Source organism: Saccopteryx leptura, chromosome 1 (assembly GCF_036850995.1).
Source record: "Saccopteryx leptura isolate mSacLep1 chromosome 1, mSacLep1_pri_phased_curated, whole genome shotgun sequence".
In the NCBI taxonomy this organism is placed as follows: Eukaryota; Metazoa; Chordata; class Mammalia; order Chiroptera; family Emballonuridae; genus Saccopteryx; species Saccopteryx leptura.
The window spans coordinates 258,538,742-258,559,070 of record NC_089503.1 but is presented as its reverse complement, the minus strand read 5'-3'; the positions used below and the strand labels follow the sequence as shown (position 1 = coordinate 258,559,070).

At 48.8% G+C, this 20,329-nt stretch overlaps 1 protein-coding gene and 1 pseudogene across 2 annotated transcripts in view; one reads left to right on the top strand and one right to left on the bottom strand.

Moving 5' to 3' along the window:
* Positions 1–19,084, top strand: part of MED26 (mediator complex subunit 26) — a 50,977-nt gene extending 31,893 nt beyond the window's left edge. Inside the window, exons 1-3 of one of the 2 annotated variants that reach the window (XM_066348931.1) lie at positions 11,360–11,540; positions 15,393–15,467; positions 15,790–19,084. In XM_066348931.1, coding sequence (XP_066205028.1) covers positions 11,487–11,540; positions 15,393–15,467; positions 15,790–17,442 — 1,782 coding nt within the window. In that variant the 5' untranslated portion in view covers positions 11,360–11,486 and the 3' untranslated portion in view covers positions 17,443–19,084. Of the gene's footprint in view, positions 1–11,359; positions 11,541–15,392; positions 15,468–15,789 lie in introns of those variants that run through there. The other variant, XM_066348925.1, reaches the window with a different exon arrangement.
* On the bottom strand, positions 304–869 carry LOC136389257 (proteasome maturation protein pseudogene; annotated as a pseudogene).
* Positions 19,085–20,329: the final 1,245 nt, after the last annotated feature.

Genomic DNA, 20,329 nt, shown 5'->3' with positions numbered 1-20,329 from the left:
TGGGGCTGATGCTCTGCCCACGTAGGGCCCATGCTTGCAACCGAGCTATTTTTAGCGCCTGAGATGGAGCCATCCCTCAGAGCCCAACATGCTCGAATTAATCGAGCGTGGCTGCAGGAGGTGGGGAGAGGTGTGGGGAAGGGAGAAAGGGAAAAGGGAGGAGAGGAGATGCAGATAGTGGCTTCTCCTATGTGCCCTGACTGGGAATCGAACCTAGGGCTTGCACACACAGGATCAACACTCTACCACTGAGCCAACCAACCAGGGCCAGTTTTTTTTTGTTTTTTTTTTTTTTTATGTGTCAGTACTTTTAATGTTCTGTACATAAAATTATAGTAAAAAGACAGCTATAGACAAGACACAGCCCCTCCATTTCCATGATCAGCACATTGCATCACATTAAACCAAGTTTATATTCCACCATCAAGTGCGGTTCTCCCATTTGTTCACTTTGTGATGGGTCATTAAGAGTATCTTCAAACCCAATAGTATCATCATGGCCCCTCAAAATATCCAGTGAAAGGTTTGAGCTTAGAAGAAAGGGAAGACGCTGAACCTGTTGCACTGCCTTGAATTCCACCTGCAGTTTTAGTGGAGCAAACAGACCCTGGATGTTCCTCAGAAACATTCATTTTATCTTGGTTGAGCTGGAAATTTTTTTCTGATAATTCAAGAGGATGACTGGGCAAAAGTTCATTTTTCACACAAGATAAACCTTTTCGAAGAAGATCATGATTTTCAAAACTTCCACTTGCTGAAAGTTCAGTAACTGGACTACTGTCCTTTAGCTGAGATCCAAGTCCTCTGGTATTCATTTTCAGCTCGCTCTGCAAACACCTTCCAATCTCAGTTCCTGTCGTACGGACCCCCAGGGCCAGTTTTAATCTTATATTCAGGTTTATGATCCATTTTGTGTTAATGTTTATTTATCTTGTGATGTAGGAGTTGAAGGTTATTTTGTTTTTTTGCATATGGCAATCTAATTACTCCAACACTATGTGTTGAAAATTATTTTCCTGATTGAATTGCCTTAACACATTTGTTAAAAATCAGCTGACCATTTATGTGTGGGTCTGCTAATGGACTCTGTTTCATTGATATCTTTTCTCCAAAATCATGCTGTCTTGATTATATAATCTTAAACTCAGATAATGTGAATCTTCCAATTTTACTTTTTTCAAAATTTTGCTATTCTAGGATCTTTGTGTTTCCATATAAAATCTTACCAGTTTCTCCTAAAGACCCTGATGGAAATTTATATATATATATGTTTGTTTGTTTTAAACAGAGACAGAGTCCGAGAGAGGGATAGATAGGGACAGACAGACAAGAATGGAGAGAGATGAGAGAAGCATCAATCATCAGTTTTTCGTTTCGACACCTTAGTTGTTCATTGATTGCTTTCTCATATATGCCTTGACTGTGGGCCTTCAGCAGACCAATTAACCCCTTGCTCAAGCCAGCGACCTTGGGTCCAAGCTGGTGAGCTTTGCTCAAACCAGATGAGCACGCTCTCAAGCTGGCGACCTCGGGGTCTCGAACCTGGGTCCTCTGTGTCCCAGTCCTACACTCTGCCTGATGGAAATTTGATGGGATTGCATTGAATCTGTAGATCAGTTTTGGGGAAAACTAACAATTTAAAGATATTGACATATCCAGTCTATTAATTTGCTATATCTGTCATTAATCGAGGCCTCTTTTAATTTCTCTTAGCCATATTTTGTACTTGTAAATTCTATAAGATTTTCCATATACACTATTCTGTTATTTGTGAATAAAGACAGTTTTAGTTTCTCTCTTTTTTTTTTCTTCTTTTTTGAGAGAGATGAGAAGCATCATCTTATAGTTGTGTCACTTCAGTTGTTCATTGGCTGCTTCTCATACATGACTTTACGGGAGGAGGGGTGCTCAAGCCAAACCAGTGACCCATTGTTCAAGCCAGCAAGCAATATTGGGCTTCAAAAGCCAGTGACCTTTAGGCTCAAGCTAGTGACCGTGGGATCATTTCAATGACCCCATGCTCTAGCTGGCGACCTCAGGGTTTTGAATCTGGGACCTCAGCATCCCAGGTTGACACTTTCTCTACTGCACCACTATCAGTCAAACTCATTATTTTTTTTCCTTTTCTTCTTTCCCTCCCTCCCTTTTCTCCCTTCCTTCCTTTCTCTTTATTTTCTCTTTTTTCTTTCTCCTTCCCTTCCTCTCTTCCCTTCCTTCCTTCCCTTTTCTTTTCTTTCCTTTCTTTCTTTCTTTGGTACTGGCTGGACCCTCCTGACAAGACTGAATAGGAGTGGTGAGCTGACATCCTTGTCTTCTTGTACCTGTTCTTAGAGAGAAAACATTCAGCCTCTCACCATCAGATATAGCATTAGCTGTGGGTACTTTATCAGGCTGAGGAATTTTTCTTCTATTCCTAGTTTGCTCAGAGTTGTTGTTTTTTGTTTTTTTATTGTATTTTTCCGAAGTGAGAAGCAGGAGGGTAGGCGGCAGCGACAGACTCCCACATGCTCCCGACCAGGATCCATCTGGCATGCCTACCCCGGGCGTTGCTCTGCTGCAACCAGAGCCATTCTAGTACCTGAGGCGGAGGCCATGGAGCCATCCTCAGTGCCCAGGCCAACTTTGCCCCAGTGGAGCCTTGGCTGTGGAAGGGGAAGAGAGAGACAGAGAAAGGAGAGGGGGAAGGGTGGAGAAGCAGATGGGCACTTCTCCTGTGTGCCCTGTCCGAGTGTCGAAGCTGGGCCGACACTACCATTGAACCAAACGGCCAGGGCTTCTGTATTGATTTTTATTATGGCACATTACATTGACTTTTAAATATTGTCTGTCTCCCCACTTTAATTTCTAGTTTCCCTTTGCTGTCTCTTTTCTAGTGTAGGCATGCAGAGACTCCTTATCTTAATTGTCCCATTGCCTTCCCTTAAGCCAGCTGTCCATTCTGCCCAGGTCACCAGTGCAACTTGCTAATAGCCTGTTGCATGGAACTAGGCCTGGGCTGACTGCACAGGGTAGGTCAGAAATGAACCTGTGGCCAGGTATGTAACAAGAATCCTGGCTTCCTTTTGGTACCAGTGGCATAATACTGTGGAGATGTTGGTCTTAGAGGAGACCACCATGTGGTAGGAAGACAGATGTCTGGCATGATGCTTGCAGGCAATACCCCAGGCATTGGGTGCTGCCTGTCTGCCTGCTTCACTCTAGTGACCTTAGACTTGCTGTTCCTGGGAACACTGAGCGACATACTGAGTGCTTCTTCTTCTTCTTCTTTTTTTTTTTTTTTCAGAGACAGAGAGTGAGTCAGAGAGAGGGATAGACAGGGACAGACAGGAACGGAGAGAGATGAGAAGCATCAATCATTAGTTTTTCATTGCGTGTTGCAACACCTTAGTTGTTCATTGATTGCTCTCTCATATGTGCCTTGACTGCGGGCCTTCAGCAGACCAAGCAACCCCTTGTTGGAGCCAGCAACCTTGGGTTCAAGCTGGTGAGATTTTGCTCAAACCAGATGAGCTCCCGCTCAAGCTGGTGACCTCGGGGTCTTGAACCTGGGTCCTCTGCATCCCCAGTCCAACGCTCTATCCACTGCGCCACCACCTGGTCAGGCCTGAGTGCTTCTTTACTGGAACCTCCAGAGTGCGCTGCACCTTCCCAGACTGACCCCTGCCCAGTGCAGGAGCGTGTGGACATATTTCTGTGTTAGCTGTGAAGCATAGTGCACACCGCGTGTCTCAGAGATAGCCTGTGCTCATGGTGAAGCAGGTCTCAGACCTTGTGTAGGACTCTCAGAGGGTCTGTGCCTCTTTGAGCGTGGGGGAGTGAAGGGCTGGCTTGCCAGTACCTCCCCCTCTTCTCAACCCCAGCACCTCTGGCACTTGTTTCTAGGATAGGGTGGCCTTCAAGTATGGCATACATCCAGGAAAGTGCTTGAGTCATAAATTTTACATTTCAGTGGAGGTATATGAAGTGATCATACCCAAGTCACCCCCATCCAGGTCAGGGCAAGAAATAGAGTATTTCTTCAGAAGCCGCTCTTGTTCTATTTCCTGTTCACTCCCTATCCCCCACTTCCCTGGCTTTTGTCACCATCAGGTTGTCTTGCAATACAGCATGTATTTTGTATCTGAATTTTCACTTAATGGTTCTGAGATTTATCTTTGATGTTGTATGTAGCAGTAGTTTTTTCATTCTGTGTTGAGTGGTTAGACCATGATTTAGTCATTGCTTATATTTTGGCCATGGCCATGCAGGATTTTCATTTGGGGCTGTTCTGAATATGACTACCCCACCATTGTTGGTACTCATGTTTTTGTTGGTACATATTGGATGTATGTTGGTACATTCTGTTGGTACATGTTGGGATTGCTTGGATTACGGAGTATGTGTCCATCCTTACATGATGTTTGACATAAAATGCCTAGGCTTGCCCTCCTATTTTCTGGGTGATGGTGTCCTTGGTTCTCTCCATGGTGGCCCCTCTTGCAGAAATACCCACTGAGAAGGTCCTTCTACTTACTGCCATTACTCCAGCCCCACACTTAGCCTAGAAGTATGAGGAGATGGGTGGCCTCCTGGCACTACACTAGGGTCGTGGAGCAGGTTGGCAGTGACTGTGATGGTCATGCCTGGGTCCTGAGGTCACAGAGTCTCCAAGGACGGTAGTCAATGCACCACTGAGGAGCTACAGGCATGATATGAGCTTTTCCCAATGTTCTGCCCGGGCTCCCCAGTCCATGGAGAAGCAGGGTTCAGGTTAGTGACTACTCTTGCTTGCATTGAAGTTGGGCCCCCACCTGACCAGGCAGTGGTGCAGTAGATAGAGCGTCGGACTGGGATGCAGAGGACCCAGGTTTGAGACCCCAAGGTCGCCAGTTTGAGCACAGGGTCATCTGGTTTGAGCAAAGCTCACCAGCTTGAACCCAAGGTCGCTGGCTCAGCAAGGGGTTACTCGGTCTACTGAAGGCCCCCGGTCAAGGCACATATGAGAAAGCAATCAATGAACAACTAAGGTGTCACATCGAAAAACCGACGATTGATGCTTTGCATCTCTCTCCGTTCCTGTCTGTCTGTCCCTATCTATCCCTCTCTCTGACCCTTGGTCTCTATAAAAAAAAAAAAAAAAAAAAAAAAAAGATTTGGGCCCCACTGTGCCTCTGCCCAGCCCCATTGCCAGGCATTTTCAGTTGGCAGCACAGGAGTGTACTGTTTTTACTTTACTGTTTTACTTACAGTCTCTTGGAGGTTGGCCCCCATCAGTTCCTAAAAAGCTGGCTCATTCTCGTTTTGGATTACCCATTTTCCACACACACGTGGGTTGAGCACTCTGTGTGCCCCTCCCACGAGCATCGTGTCATTCCATCTTGCACAGCTGTTATTCTTACTGGTTGTTCCTACAGGAGCGAGGCTGGAAGGGAGAAACCTCCACCCAAGTGCTGTCATCAGATACACTGCCAAATGGACCCTTCTGTAAGCATGTCTGGCAGAAATAAATGCTCTGTTTGGCTTTCACATTTTCCGGTTGTGTCAATGTAAGAGTGAACCAATTCACAGATGACATGTTGAGAGCTCTTAAAAAGGTCTGAATTACAACCAGAATTGTACATCCTGTTGGCCTGATTGAGAGGTCAGGAGAATTTAGTTCATAGTTATGTTGGGAAGAGCTGCTGAGATAAAAAGGAGGGAGAGAGGGACAACTTGGGTACCAGGACTGTGGAGAGAAATGCTGCCTCTCCTGCCCTCCTTGTCTGCCCCTTTTGAAGAAGTCCCATGGATGGCAGCCACTATTCATGTTTGCATGTTGATGGGGAGCTCCAGTGGCTGTCCTGAGTCTTGGGCCTCCTCTTCTTGAGCTGCTCATGGGCTGCAGGCAGTTCTCTGTGCTCCCTGTGCTCAGAACGGAGTTTCCCTCCCCTGGGCCAAGTTCCAGCTGCAGTTGCACACTTTGGCCGTGGGTGCTCTGTAGACAGGCCACACAGGCGGTGGGCATGCTCCAGCTATGGACACTTCTGGGGAGCAGATGGGCCCAACTGATGAGGAAGTACTTATTGTGCTTTTGCAAGTAGTGAGCTTTGTGGCTACATCTGGGATACCCCCCACTTTAGTTCATTCTTCCTCTGCGAGACTGCTCCTATGGCTGTGAGGCTTCCACGGGGTCCTTGTGGAGATGGCACCGTCACCAGGCAGAGTGCTGGCATGGCACCTGCCCAAGGGAGGCTCACCTTGCTCCTCTCTGGTTGTGGAACCAGGCAAGACAGAGCAGGGTCAGGGAGGCTGCACCCTCCAGCGCCAAGAAGGAGGATCAAGCTGCACTGACTTCTTTTTCTCCTTCAGGTAGACTGGGTGAGACATGGGCCTGGTAGAGCCTGGCCCTCTAGGGGTGGAGGTGCCATCTCTTGCACCAACTTGTGACCGAGGCTGTTTGAGTCACAGAAGAGCATCCACCAGGGAACATGTGTGGAGTTATCAGAAGCAGGAAGACTTGCTGTGGCTGAAAATACTACCACTGGGACAAAATCACAGACACACACTCGTCCAGCAAAGCCCTGTTTCATTCACTCTGTGCACAAACCCTCAGCAGACACGACTTGCACCTGCAGTGTATCTGATAGGGAACAGTGACTCAGCCAGGGATGGCATTAGAATGCTCAGCACATTGAAAGGCTCAAAGTCTGGTTGCTTCTGTGTGCCATCTGTGGCATGTTTTTGTTTGGAAGGACAGCTTGCTTGCTGCTAAATACTTCCGAAGTCTTTTGAGCTAAGTGGCTTTTGTGTGTTGTCTAGACCAGTGGTTTTCAACCTTTTTACACTTGGGGACTGGTAAAAACAGAATTATTTTAGGGGCCTGACCTGTGGTGGTGCAGTGGATAAAGCATCAACCTGGAACGCTGAGGTCGCCAGTTCGAAACTTGGGCTTGCCTGGTCAAGGCACATATGGGAGTCGATGCTTCCTGCTCCTCCCCCTTCTCTCTCTTTCTCTCTCCTCTCCAAAATGAATAAATGAAATCTTTAAAAAAAAAAAAGATTAAAAAAATTTATTTCAGGAACCCACAAGGCAGAAATCACCCTGAACATAAACGAATTCAACTAAGAAAATTGAGTGTAATCTTCATTCAACATCAGAGTGATTAACTCTTTCATAGACTGGCATAAAATTTCTGGTGGACCATTCCACGGACCAGTGCTTGAAAAACACTGGTTTAGACCATTCTGCATTTAAAAAGAAAAAAAAAAGAGATGACTTTTACATTGTGGGTTTTTTAATTGAACTGGTTTTTGCTGCTGACCTGTCTTGCTTTGAGTGCACTGAACAAGTTCGTGTGGACTGTACTGCACAGATGCCCAGCACAGGTGGTAGGGGGACTGGCCAAACAATGAGGCAGGGTGAGTCCACTCTTAGTGTGTGCCCTTAGGGCAAGCATGGCCAACAGTTTTTTCCCCAGGTCAGATTAGAAAGAAAATTTTTTTCACGGCTGAAATATTAAAATTAAAAAATGTTAAATACAAAAATGATTCAAGTAAACAAAATTTTATTGTGTAATTTGTTTATGAATAAATGTGAGTGAAAAAAATTTTAATATACAATATTATTTTAATAAAAATATAATTACATACCATATAAATAACCAAACTATATCGCAATCAATCGAAACAATATTTAATTAATAGAATGAGCTTGAAGGGGTTATATCGCAAATAAAACAATTATTTCGTTTTACAAACAGCCTGGATACGTTTTCAGTTACCAACTGCAGCTATTGTCTCTACTACAATGCCACTTGATTCAGCACACTTGACCATAAAAACAACAAATTGTTTGACCTTGGGTGTGCATTGGCAAACTCCGCCTAAAGAATGTGGGTTTCATATCGCCGCTAAATGACAAACAATTCATATCGAGTACAAAAGTTGTAAATCTTTATAATGGAATTTTTTTAAAAAATAAAGAAGTGCCTGACCTGACCAGGCGGTGGCGCAGTGGATAGAACGTCGGACTGGGATGTGGAGGACCCAGGTTCAAGACCCCAAGGTCACCAGCTTAAGTGTGGGCTCATCTGGCTTGAGCAAGGGGTCACTCGGTCTGCTGAAGGCCCACGGTCAAGGCACATATGAAAAAGCAATCAGTGAAGAACTAAGGTGTTGCAACGAAAAACTGATGATTGATGCTTCTCATCTCTCTCTGTTCCTGTCTCTCTGTCCCTATCTATCCCTCTCTCTGACTCTGTCTCTAAAAACAAATAAAAATAAAAAGCAGGTATCGCGAATCCATCTGACCAATTATTGGAAGTTAACCCTAGATTAGTCACACACAGAATTCTTTTCCACGTATCACTATTTTCTTAAATATCTCAATTTCCAATAATCAAAGACACTTCTGCTTCTGAGTAGCTGAGATTTTAAAGTAGCGGAGAATATTAAAAATTTAATCACGGGCTGCATAAACTCAGGGCTGCATAAACTCATTATGCCGGCCGGATGTTGGCCACGCCTGCCTTAGGGCCTGGAAGGGAATAGGCTCCAGTGCCATCATTGTTTACTAAGTGACTTGCAGCTCAGAGTGAGCCTTGGGGGTGTGGGCTGAAGCCTCTGCTTTGTGGGAGGGTGTGGGTCTCCCTAGCTGTCAGGAGGAAGGCAGAGGCAGCCTGGAGGCCATCTGAAAGTGCTGCTGGGTTTGAAGCTGCTGTCCCGGTGTGGCTTCAGGGAGCTTTTTGTAACCTATGCATTTCCCTGTGGTAGTAGGTTGGGGAGAGTATATGGGTGGGAGGCTGATGTAAGGCCACAGTCTACCACCTTCTAGCTGCATAGTAAGCCCTGGACCCTAAATTTCCTTATCTATAATGTGGGGTTTCAAGGATGAAGAGCTGGAGTTTGGACCCTGGAGGGGCCCAACCAAGTGGTGGTCCTGTGAGTCAGACTGGGTGGTCTCGCTGGTGCTCAGACCTTGGGAATTGCAGGGTTTCCCCATTTTTACCACAACTGCACATGTACAGCTTCATTAGCAAGAGGTTGGGTATTTCCAGTGAAGTGGGACCCCTTGATGCATGGAAAAAGAGCATGAACCAGGAGCCTTACAAACTCTGAAGCTTGGTGTCTCGGTTCCTTGTTTCAGAATGGGGTGGAAATCCCCCCCCCCCCCCGTAGTTACTCAGGCCTTAGGGTTTACCTACACATCCCCTGAAATAGAGCAATGGTGTCCAAAGATGGACAGGGCTTTGGTGGGGGTTGTGACCAGCCTGTAACATCAAAAGCCAGGGACCCTTCTTACCAACCCAACCTTCTCTGGAGAGCCCTTGTGGACCCTATAGCAACTTCCACATGTGATGGGTGACTGCAGGTATACCTCCCCTGCATGAAGGAGCTAGCTGCACAGCCAGGTTCTGGCTTTCTGGACCCTTTAGCAGGAAGACCCAGAACCCAGGGCCTTTTCCACCTTGGAATGCTGGCTGTACTGACACTATGTGCCTGATAATTGCAATTCGAGGTTAAGGAGCTGGAGACACTCACTGTGGAACCACCCAGCCCTTGGCCCTCTTCCCACACAGGACCAGGTGGTGCAGCACAGCCACTATGAGCAATTGTAAAACAGGTATCTGCTCACTTCACCTCCACAGGGCTGCCCAGTCACTCCAGGGCCAGTGAAGTGCCCCATCCAAATGTAAGGAAACAGGTATATTTAGTAACCTTTTTAAGATTGTGGTAAATTTCAAACATAAAATTAGAATAATGTAACCATTTTGGCATCAATAGACACCAACTTAAAACTGTACTTACTAGGTAAACATTGTTTCCTCTACCCTGTCACCCCCCACAGACACCCAAGTGGGTTATTTTGTAGCAAGTTCTAGGTGGTATAATTTCTTAGTAAATAGTCTAAAATGAGTCATTTGCCCTGACCAGTTGGCTCAGTGGTAGAACGTCAGTTCGGTGTGTGGAAGTCCAGGGTTCGATTCCCGGCCAGGGCACACAGAAGAAGCGCCCATCTGCTTTTCCATCCTTCCCTCTCTCCTTTCTCTCTCTCTCTCTCTTCCCCTCCTGCTGCCAATCCTGCACTGGAGCAGTTGGCCCGGGCACTGAGGATGGCTCCATGGCCTCCGCCTCAGGCACTAGAATGGCTCCCGTTGCAACCGAGCAAGGCCCCAGATGGGCAGAGCATCACCCCATAGTGGGCTTGCTGGGTGGATCCCGGTCGGGTGCATGCCGGAGTCTGTCTCTCTGCCTCCCTGCTTCTCACTTCAGAAAAAATAAAAGAGTTTTTAAAGATTAGGATGAGCAGTGTACCTTTAATGTTCACATGGACCATGGTATGCTGTGGAGTTTTGCATGCTGTGGAAATTTGTACAGGCTCTGTCATTGCTTCCATGTGACCCAGGGTGTGGGAGGATAGGGATGTCATCTGAACAGGAGTGATGGCACCCTGCACTGCCATGGTTCAGACTCTTGCCCAGGCTGTTGCCTGTGTGTCCTATTCCTTTCTTCCTATTTACTGTGAGTCAAGCACAAATGTCTCCAGTTAGGCTGGCAGGAGTGGTGACTTAGGTGCTGGGGGGCCTTCTGAGAACGAAGGCTGTTTTGTTTCCTTTGTGCCACTCTTGGTTTTCATGTAGTGGAAAGACCCAGTAAGAGCCCCAAGGACTGGATCAGCAGTGAGGAGCCTCTCTTTCCTGGCCTCTAGTGAGGGGTTGCTTGTGTGTTTGATGCTGGAGACACTGGCTGCTTGAATGGACATCCACGTTCAAGCTGACTGGCCTGTGTAGCTGATTGTGCTCCATGAATCTTAAGCATAAGAACCATCAGCAAGATGGTTATGGATTCATTTCCACCAGTAGTCATGGTTGACTTCGTAGACACTTGTGTCACACTTGGAGTGACTTCCTGCCCTTCCTTTGCATTGGACACCTCAAGGTCCTCTTGAGTGTTCACCATTGCCTGGCCAGCCTTGCCGCCTCTGCTTTTCCAGAGTAGCTCTGTCCCATCTTGCACCTCCCCTGAGAACATTTAGGTATTCTCCATGTGTGTTGGGGGGGGGGCAAATACCACCATGCTGGGGGCAATGGCTCTCCATGGCTGAGCAATATTTATTTCTAATAAAGAGGCCAAATGCTGAAAACAGTGGGTTGAATGAGTGGGCTGGGGTAGTGAGCAGTTCACACAGGAAGTCATTATTGGCAGAGAAGGGAGGTGATATTATGCTCACTAATTGTTCAGGAAATGCAAATTAATTTGCATCTATTCAGGGAGCCCTAATGAGGAAGTAAGAGGCTGCAGGTGCTCAGACTCCCTGATGTGAGTATTCTGTCCCTTTTGGGAATGCTAAGTGGCAGGTAGTTTTAAGGTGTTTTCTTCTTACTCAAAGAATCCCAAGGCAGACATCCAAAGGAGGGGTGAGTCTTAGATGCACTGGGCTATTTCTGACAGCAGGAGGCTGCATGTGGCCTTCAGCCCTGGCCTGCAGATTTGGCTCAAAGCGGCTCTGAGGCTTCCTCCCATGTAGGATGGAGCAGTGTGTGTGCTGTGGTGATGGGAACATGGTGTTTTTCTACATACAGGTAGGTGATCTATTGGAGTGGTGGTAGTTAGCTCCCACTGGAGCTGGAGTTGACAGAAGGCAGGTTACATTCTCCTGCCATCCTGACTCATGTCATTGTCTTCACTCTGGTTCCCTCTCCCGTCTCCAAAGCTTTGTTGCCATCTCACCATCTCCCAGAGCCCTGGGACTCAGCTGTCCATCCTGAGAGACCCTACTGAGGAGATGCCTTTACCACAGGCATGCTTGGCAGCCTTTCAGTTGAAACCCACCATCTTGCTCTGAGGACCATACTGGGCTTTGCAGTCCTGGAACCTGGGTGGGAGCCTCCCCTTTGCCATATCTCCTTGGCCTCTGTACTACACACAGGTTCTCTCATCCAGGGTGGGAGGCCTGTCACTCCTGAGTGGGTGAGAGCCGGGTTAGTAAGGCAGGTTCAGGAGACTTTTGTCTGGGGTCAGGGCCACTGCCTACGAACAGGCTGGCCGGAGTTACACTATCTCTTGGGTCTGAGGACTGGTCTGACACTGCACACACACACACACACACCCGCCCCAGGACTCCTGCCTATCTAATGTGGTAAGGGCCAGGGCTTGGGGCCAGACTCTTGGTAGCATTTCTCAAGGTCTACTGACTGACTGACTATCTAGAATGCCCAGGTGCTGCTTCCCACACAGTGGTCAGTGCCCTCTCCATCATGGCCTTAGAGGGGGGGATAGCCAGAGGATAAGCCCCCCAGGGTGGTCCCAAACTTCCATGCACCTGGAGCAGGAGGGAGGCAGAGGATAACATTTCTACAGGGCCGAGGGCCTCTCTGCACATCATTCAGTCATGACAGAGCCCATTGGTCTGACCTGTCTCGCTCCTGTGCAGCTTCTAAGGAGGGTCCTGGCTGTGGGGTATCTGCAGCACCCGCTGGCTGCCAGCCATGGGCTGCCCAGGTGTTCCGTCTCTCCCTCTTGTCTGTCATTGGGACAGCATCTGGTGTCCAAGGACAAGGACACTCGTGCTGCTGGGCTTGCTCTGCGGGGACTGCTGGTTCAGGAGTGTGAGGTCACTGGGTTGGAGATAGGCCATGTGGCAAGCTGGGGACCCTGTTGGTCAAGAATCCCAACGCCAGGGAGCTGGTAGCCTTTCTCTCCTTGTGGGACTGGCCTCTTCATTGCAGTCTCCTCTTGTACGGCATCCCTGCCTACAACCCGATAGCAGTATGGAGGAGTTGATTGTATTTCCTCTCGGACACCCTCCCTCAACGCAGCTTGGAGTAGCATTTTAGAGACAGCTGCTGTGTTCATGGCTACAGCCCCAAATGAAAAACATCATGAGATGAGGCCATGGTTGCCAGGGTGCAAGTTGGCCCCTGGCAGAGGGACACCTTTGTGTGAGCTCTGTCAGGCACACTGAAGGGCCACTGTCGTTGCTCTGTGGTCACTGAAGTTTACATCCAGGCTGCCTTTAGCTGGAAATGGGGCAGGAAAGAAAAGCCAGGAATACACAAGGCCAACAGAGTAACAGCCCCCAAGGATGTCCATATCCTAGTCCTTAGAACCTGGGCACATGGTACCTTACATGGCAGAAGGGACTTCAGTGACTAAGGGAGCAGACCTGGATTGTCCAGGTAGGCCCAGCCTGATGTAATCTTTACAGGCAGAGACCATTTCCTGGCTGGTCAGAGGGGCAATATGCTCTGTATATTGCTGACTTTGAAGTTGGTAGGGGCAGGGGGGGTGGCATGGGCAAGCCCAGGAATGCAGTGCCTCCCAGAAGCTGAGAATGGCCTTCAGATAACAGCTACAAAGAGAATAGGGACTCCAGTTCTGCGGTACTGAGGAACTGAATTCTGCCAACATCTGGAAAAACAGTAAACGGACTCTTGACAGCCCCTCAAAAGGAGGGCAGTCTGCCAACACCTGGACAACAGCCCAGGGAGACCTGAGCACACTCCTGACCTCTGAAACCCAGGATGATCCGTGCATTTTGTTTAAGCTGCTCAGTTGTGATCATGTATGAACACTTGGGCAGCAAGAGGAAACTGATACACCAGTGCTGGCAAGAAGGTGGGAAACAGGCTTTCTCACCTTCCAATGGGAGCAGCCTCCCTGGGGCTAATTACAGTAGTCCGTGGCCTTGGAGCCCACACCCCCTCTGGCTGCTAGTTAGCCCAAAGTAAAGGTGGTGATTGCAGCTTTGTAACAGCCAGTGGAAACACCTAAGTGTCCCTCAACAGGCCCTGCTTAGTGGGACTCCCCTCAGTGGAAGGGTGAGCAGGAGAAGGAGTCTGTGCCCCTGGTATGTTTCACATGTTAATGAGAAAGAGCAAAGCATAAAACCATGGTTTTTTGTTTTGTTTTTAGTAAGTGATGAGTCTTCATAGGCTTGTGTATGTGAGGAGTATATCTGGGAAAGCTACAAGGAGATGCTGCAGTGGCTAGGTGGGAAGTGTATCTTTCCCTACTGTATTATCTGCATAATTCTGCTCTAGTGTGTGTGTTTGTGGGATGGAGTGATGTGCTCACTATGTGATTTTGGCGGAGAGAAAGTTTACTCGTGGAGTGAGCTGGAAACCTGAAGCTGCTGGGTTTGTGGAGCTGCATTCTTTACTTGTTCTCTATCTAAATCCTTCAGCAGAATGTTTTATCAGTATGTACTCCCTGGCCAAGGCTTGCCTCTTCATCAATGCTGTCTTTTAGTAAGCCCAAGTTTTTAATTTTGATGAAGTCATTTTCCAGTATGTCCATTTTTTTTGGATGGTTAGTGCTTTAGGGCTCCTAAGAAATGTTTGTCTACCCTAGGGTGGCCAAAGTCTTCCTTTTTTCTAGAAGACTAAGAGTTCTGCTTTCACATTTAGGCCTGGGGTTCGTTTTGAATTAATTTTGAGTTTGCTTGTGGTGCTTGGTGCAAGTGGAATCAGCCTTATATATTTTATGTGGCACTTCCCTTCCCATGGTTTGAGCTCCACCTTGTTGGTGCACAAAAGCTGCAGTGCTCATTTCTATGGCTCTTGAATTTCTTGCTCTGTTCATTCAACTCTTAGAGGACACTGGTATCATAACATTTCAACAATGACCCGCAACTTTCTGTGTCATCTCCTATCTGGAAAATGTGATGATAATAGTACACATCTTAGGGTTGTTGTGACCACTAAACAAGGTAGTGACATATGTCAACGTATTAGTAGGATAGGGCCTGTCTTGCAGCAAGTATCATAAAGAGATGTAATTGCTTGGTTATGAGATATACGCAGAATCTTGCACCAGACAAAGCCTATCACTCCCAGTCAGCTGGGCCAGGAACTGCCTGGCATTGTCAGGTACCATTTCTGCTAAGTGGGCATGTACAGCATGTCCACTTGAGGGCCCAGTCTGTATTCCTGATTACTAGGAGACCGGAACACTGGTGCTGCCCTTCTGTGTTTTGTCCAGTGTGTCTGTATGTTCCAAATTGGAATCCTGGGGGTTCTGTAACATCTGTATTCTGCCACTTTGCAACTTTTTGCCCTTTTTATGGTAACTTTGGGTGAATTGTAATGGTCTTGTTAATGTAGCCAAATCTGTTGGATTATTATGTATTGATCTTTAACAGCTAGTGCATTTAAGCCTCTCACCCCATCAGATGGCAGAGAGTGCTTCTCCTGGATCAAGAGCAGATCTTGTTTCATAAATGTCATAAGTTTTGGTTGTGTGACAGCCCCTCAGACATGTGGGCATGTACGTGGGTGGGAGTTTGAGTGCTGGGTGCCATGTTGGCCCCGGAAACAGGTGTAGGAAAGGGTCTTCAGTGATGCTGACTACACTGGCTCTTGGTATGAGTAAGGTGGAGTGGGCTGGGATAAGGGAGTAGGACAGGGACGTGATGAGTGGCTCTTGTCTTGCAGATCCAGAACATGGTGGCGGTGTTGGAAGTCATCTCCAGCCTGGAGAAATACCCCATTACCAAAGAGGCACTGGAGGTGAGTATCTCCAGCCCACAGCATGTGTTTGAGAGTGTCGTCTTTCCTTGGGCCCTGCAGAAATGGGGTTGGGAGTGTCGGTTCAGTCCCACAGCTGGGGCTCCATCATCTTCAGGATGGCCTGCACACGGGGGTGAGGGAGGTAGCAAGGGGTGGCTGCAGTGGGTGACACCGGCCCTGGAATCCTAGGATCTGAGAACTGTATTTGAAAATTTAGATGTCACAAATTCCCTGTCAGTTTTGTGTCCCAATAGGCCAGCGGTTTAGGGGTCATAGGGAACTCCTTGTTTCAAAGTGTGTCACGGTCTCTCTCTGGTTGTAGGAGACGCGACTTGGGAAGCTCATCAACGATGTCCGCAAGAAGACTAAGAACGAGGAGCTTGCCAAGAGGGCCAAGAAGCTGCTGCGGAGCTGGCAGAAGCTCATCGAGCCTGTGCACCAGAGTGAGGCAGCGCTGCGGGGGCTGACAGGGGCCCCTGGCTCCGCTAACGGGGGCGCCCACAACTGCCGGCCAGAGGCAGGGGGAGCCAGCACGCCCAAAAGTATCCATGACCTGAAGAACCGCAATGACATCCAGAGACTGCCTGGGCAGCGGCTGGACAGGCTGGGCAGTCGCAAGCGCCGGGGAGACCACCGTGACTTAGGCCACCCTGGGCCACCTCCCAAGGTCTCCAAAGCAAGCCATGACGCCCTGGTTCCCAACTCATCACCTCTCCCCACCAATGGGATAGGTGGGAGCCCTGAGAGCTTCCCAGGCCCCCTGGACAGTGGCAGGCATGTGGGCCCAGAGGGCAGCCACCTGGAGCATGGTGAGAATGATAAGCACAGTGGCAAGATCCCCATCAATGCCGTAAGGCCACACACCAGCTCCCCAGGCCTTGGGAAACCCCCTGGGCTCTGCTTGCAGAGCAAGGCTGCAGTGCTGCAGCAGCTGGACAGGGTAGATGAGACCCCGGGACCTCCCCACCCCAAGGGGCCACCTCGTTGCTCCTTTAGTCCCCGGAACTCACGGCATGAGGGTTCCTTGGCCCGACAACGGAGCCCATACACACCCAAGGGCTCTGTGCCCAGCCCCTTGCCTCGACCCCAGTCACTTGATGTCATGCAGGTGCCGTCACCACTGCCACTGGCACAGCCATCCACACCCCCCATGCGGCAGCTCGAGCTATTGCCCAGTGCTGAGAGCCCAGTGCACTGGCTGGAACAGCCTGAGGGCCACCAGCGGCTAGTGGGGCCAGCCTGCAAAGCAGGACTGCCACCGACTGAGTCCTTCCTGCCCCGGCCTGGCTTCTCCCCGGACTCCTCCAGGGTAGACAGTGATGCAGCCTCCTCCAGTGGCTTGGACAGCAGAAAGAAGAAGAGGTATCGACCTCGAGACTACACCGTGAACTTGGATGGCCAAGTGACCGAGGTGGGTGTCAAGCCTGTCCGATTAAAAGAGCGGAAGCTCACCTTTGACCCCATGACAAGACAAATCAAACCTCTTACCCAGAAAGAGCCAGTGCGGGCAGACAGCCCTGTGCACATGGAACAGCCCAGGACAGAGCTGGACAAACCTGAGGTCAAGGCCAGCCTCCAAAGCCCTTTTGAGCAGACGAACTGGAAGGAGTTGTCACGCAATGAGATCATTCAGTCCTACCTAACCCGGCAGAGCAGCCTGCTCTCATCATCGGGTGCACAAACCCCAGGGGCCCACCACTTCATGTCTGAGTACCTGAAGCAGGAGGAGAGCACCCGGCGTGGGGCCAGGACACCACATGTGCTACTGCCTCCAGACCTACCCACCGACCTCCCAGGGCTGAGCCGCCAGGTCACGCAGGACGATCTGGACAAAATCCAGGCCCACCAGTGGCCAGGGGTGAACGGGTGTCAGGACACACAGGGTAACTGGTATGACTGGACACAGTGCATATCACTTGACCCGCACGGTGACGACGGGCGGTTGAACATTCTGCCTTATGTCTGCTTAGACTGACTGGCCCCTCAGCCTCTAAGTGCATTCCCACCTTGCAGTTAGCGGGAGGGTGGCCAGGCCTGGAAGCCTCCAGTGGTTTAGAGCCTGTCCGAGGTAGAAGGGAGTGGCGGGGGGGTCTAGAGGTCTCTCTGAGCTCTTTCCTCAAAATTCTCCTTTTGTGAAATGCTGCTACCAGTTTACTAACAAAATTACAAAGGAAGGACCACGTGGAAGGAAGGCCGGCAAAGTGAGTTCAGAACTCTATAGCAAACTAGCTATAAAAAGTGTCAGTCCCCCACCCCAGAAGAGGTGTGGGCACTTCCCAGTACCCATGCGCTGGGACCTCAGTGGCAGGCAGGCCCAGAAAACCTGTGGGAGAAGTTACCTTTAACACAGCAACAGAAGCACGCATCTCATCTATCTGCGTTTTCTGTTCTTTAATTTGGCCCTGAGTGACTGAGGCAGAGGGCAACCCCATAGCCTCTGCATACCACCTGGACAGTGTTTCCATTGTGGTGCCAGAAGCATCTCTGATATAGTGAGCTGCTGGCATCATGTGGGCCACTGGGTCAGCCAGTTTGACCCACACTCCATGGGCATCCACATGTTAGTATCTGGTTTCAGTAAAAACCCAGTTTTTAAAGAAATGCTGCAAAATTTTAAGTTTTCTTAGTTTACTTTATTCCCCTCTTCCATCACCACCAGCCAAATAATTTTCATTTTTCCTTTCCTGCATATTATCTAGAAAACTTCACATTTCTAGAGTCTCATTCTCAAAACATGTTCCTGCAGGTGCTACTGGTGTGTAAAGCTGTACTGTTGTTGAGGATACCTGTCTGTGTGCTGGAAACACTCATGACCATTCCTTTAGATTCGTTTGCCTTATGGTTATTGTCATAACGCGATTTGCAAAAAACAAGGAGCCTTAGTGAATGTACAGTACCTAGACTTCTGTGTTCTCAGGATGCAGAAGGGAGCAACTTTGCTATTGGTCCAGTAAGTGGACATCTTGTGATATATATGTGGAAATAAAACAAAAACCATTTGCACAAACTGGTCTGAGAATCATTTCTAATTTGGTTCTTTTACAGCCAAATAAGCCCTTTGTGGATTCTGGATGAGGCAGGAAAACCTGGACCCTGTGTCTAAGATTTGGGCCCCACAGTGAAAGTGCAGGGAGGCAAGCAGGCAAGGTGACCAAGTCAGCCTACTAGCATTTTTTTTTTCTTTTTTCAGTGATAAACACAGAAACAACAATCTGTTCTGTATGTACTGTGATCAAGGATCAAACTTCTAACCTTCACATACTGTGACAATGCTCTAACCAAATGAGCTCTGTGGCCAGGGCCAGCCTGTTAGCATTCTCTCCACCTGCCTCTCATTTATTCAGGACCACATGTTGCCTCTCCCACCTCCAGAGTCACCTGCTGGCTTTGGGTGACAAAGACTGAGGATCCACATCAAGGAATGTTACCCTTTTCCATCCAGGCCTCACCAGCCCCAGAGAGAAGCCCTCCCAAGCAGGCTGTGTGACCTTGTGTTACCCCTAAAACATCTGTACTTTTTCAAATGGCGTGGTGCAGAGCTGTGTCTGGCAGCATACCTCTTGCCCCTGGCCCCAGGCTGCCAACTACCCATGCAGGCCTGGAGTTTAGATCTGGCTGGTGCTGATTTTTTAAAAAATAACTTTTCTCTCTTGACTATAAAGCAGCGGTTCTCAACCTGTGGGTCGCGATCCCGCCGGGGTCGCGACCCACAGGTTGAAAACCGCTGCTATAAAGTGATAATCACTTAATCTTTCACCCTTGTCCCTGGAACCATAAACTTTGGTTTTCTATTTTTCACTCCAGAATAGGTCATCGTGGACATATCTACTTAATTTCACAGATGAGGAAGCAGCTACTCCTTAAGAGGGGCAACCCCACAGGGTAATCCAAGAGGTCCAGGTACCGTTAGTCAATCCTGAACCACAGTTCCAGAACCAGTGGGGATATCTGGCTAGCCTGGTGCAGGACACACCCACCCCAAGAGGGCAATCTGAGTTTGAACTCCAACCCTACCATCTACCAGCTATGTGGCCCACTTCAATCCTGTGTACATGTCCCTATTTGGGAAATGCAAGTGTTTATTCCAGAGTTAATGAAGTCTAAGTTAAATATCCAGTTTTTTAAAAAGCAGCTCAGTAGAACCATCTGTACTGTAGAATAGTTACTTTTTTAACTCCATTGTGTATATTTTCTAATCCGTAATGTAGCCAGCCCCACTGCCCTGCCAATGTCCGAGAAAGTGACATTAATTACTCTGTGACAAAGGGTGGTCTGTGCAGCTGGAGATACTAGGGTGCAGGTTGGTGTTCTATCAGTATCTCCTTTCCTCAGACCTGTTAAGCTAACATTTTGGAGATCAATGGATTGCCACTTTATAATTTGCCAAATATGGACACTATAAAAGATTTTAACGCTGTCTTAATTTCCCCTGCTGGGGCGTCAGCTTGAAGGCGCGGCACCTCCCTCTCCCACAGAGCCCTGGAGACAGTTCTCGAGAAAACTGCCATGTCTGGGCTTCCGTCTGCGCCTGTGAAATGGAGAATCAACACCTACCGCACAGAGCACGTCGCGGCGGTTCCCAGGACGTTGTCCCGAGGACCGACCACAGGAGTCCACTCCGGTTTGCAAAAAGGATTTATCTTCTTACAATTTGGTTTTTCACCCTGTGTCCGCCGCCGCCCGCCCATCAGAAATCTGGTTAAGGGCGCCGGTGTAGCGCGATGTTGAGGTGTGGGTCGCGAGTTCAACAGCCGTCTCATACACGCAGGTGCGGCGAGGCTCTTGCACGCCCACCTGTCCCGCTCCAACTCTCGGTCCCAGGCCAGCCCGCTTCCCTACAACCCTGCGCGGCTCATAGCCGT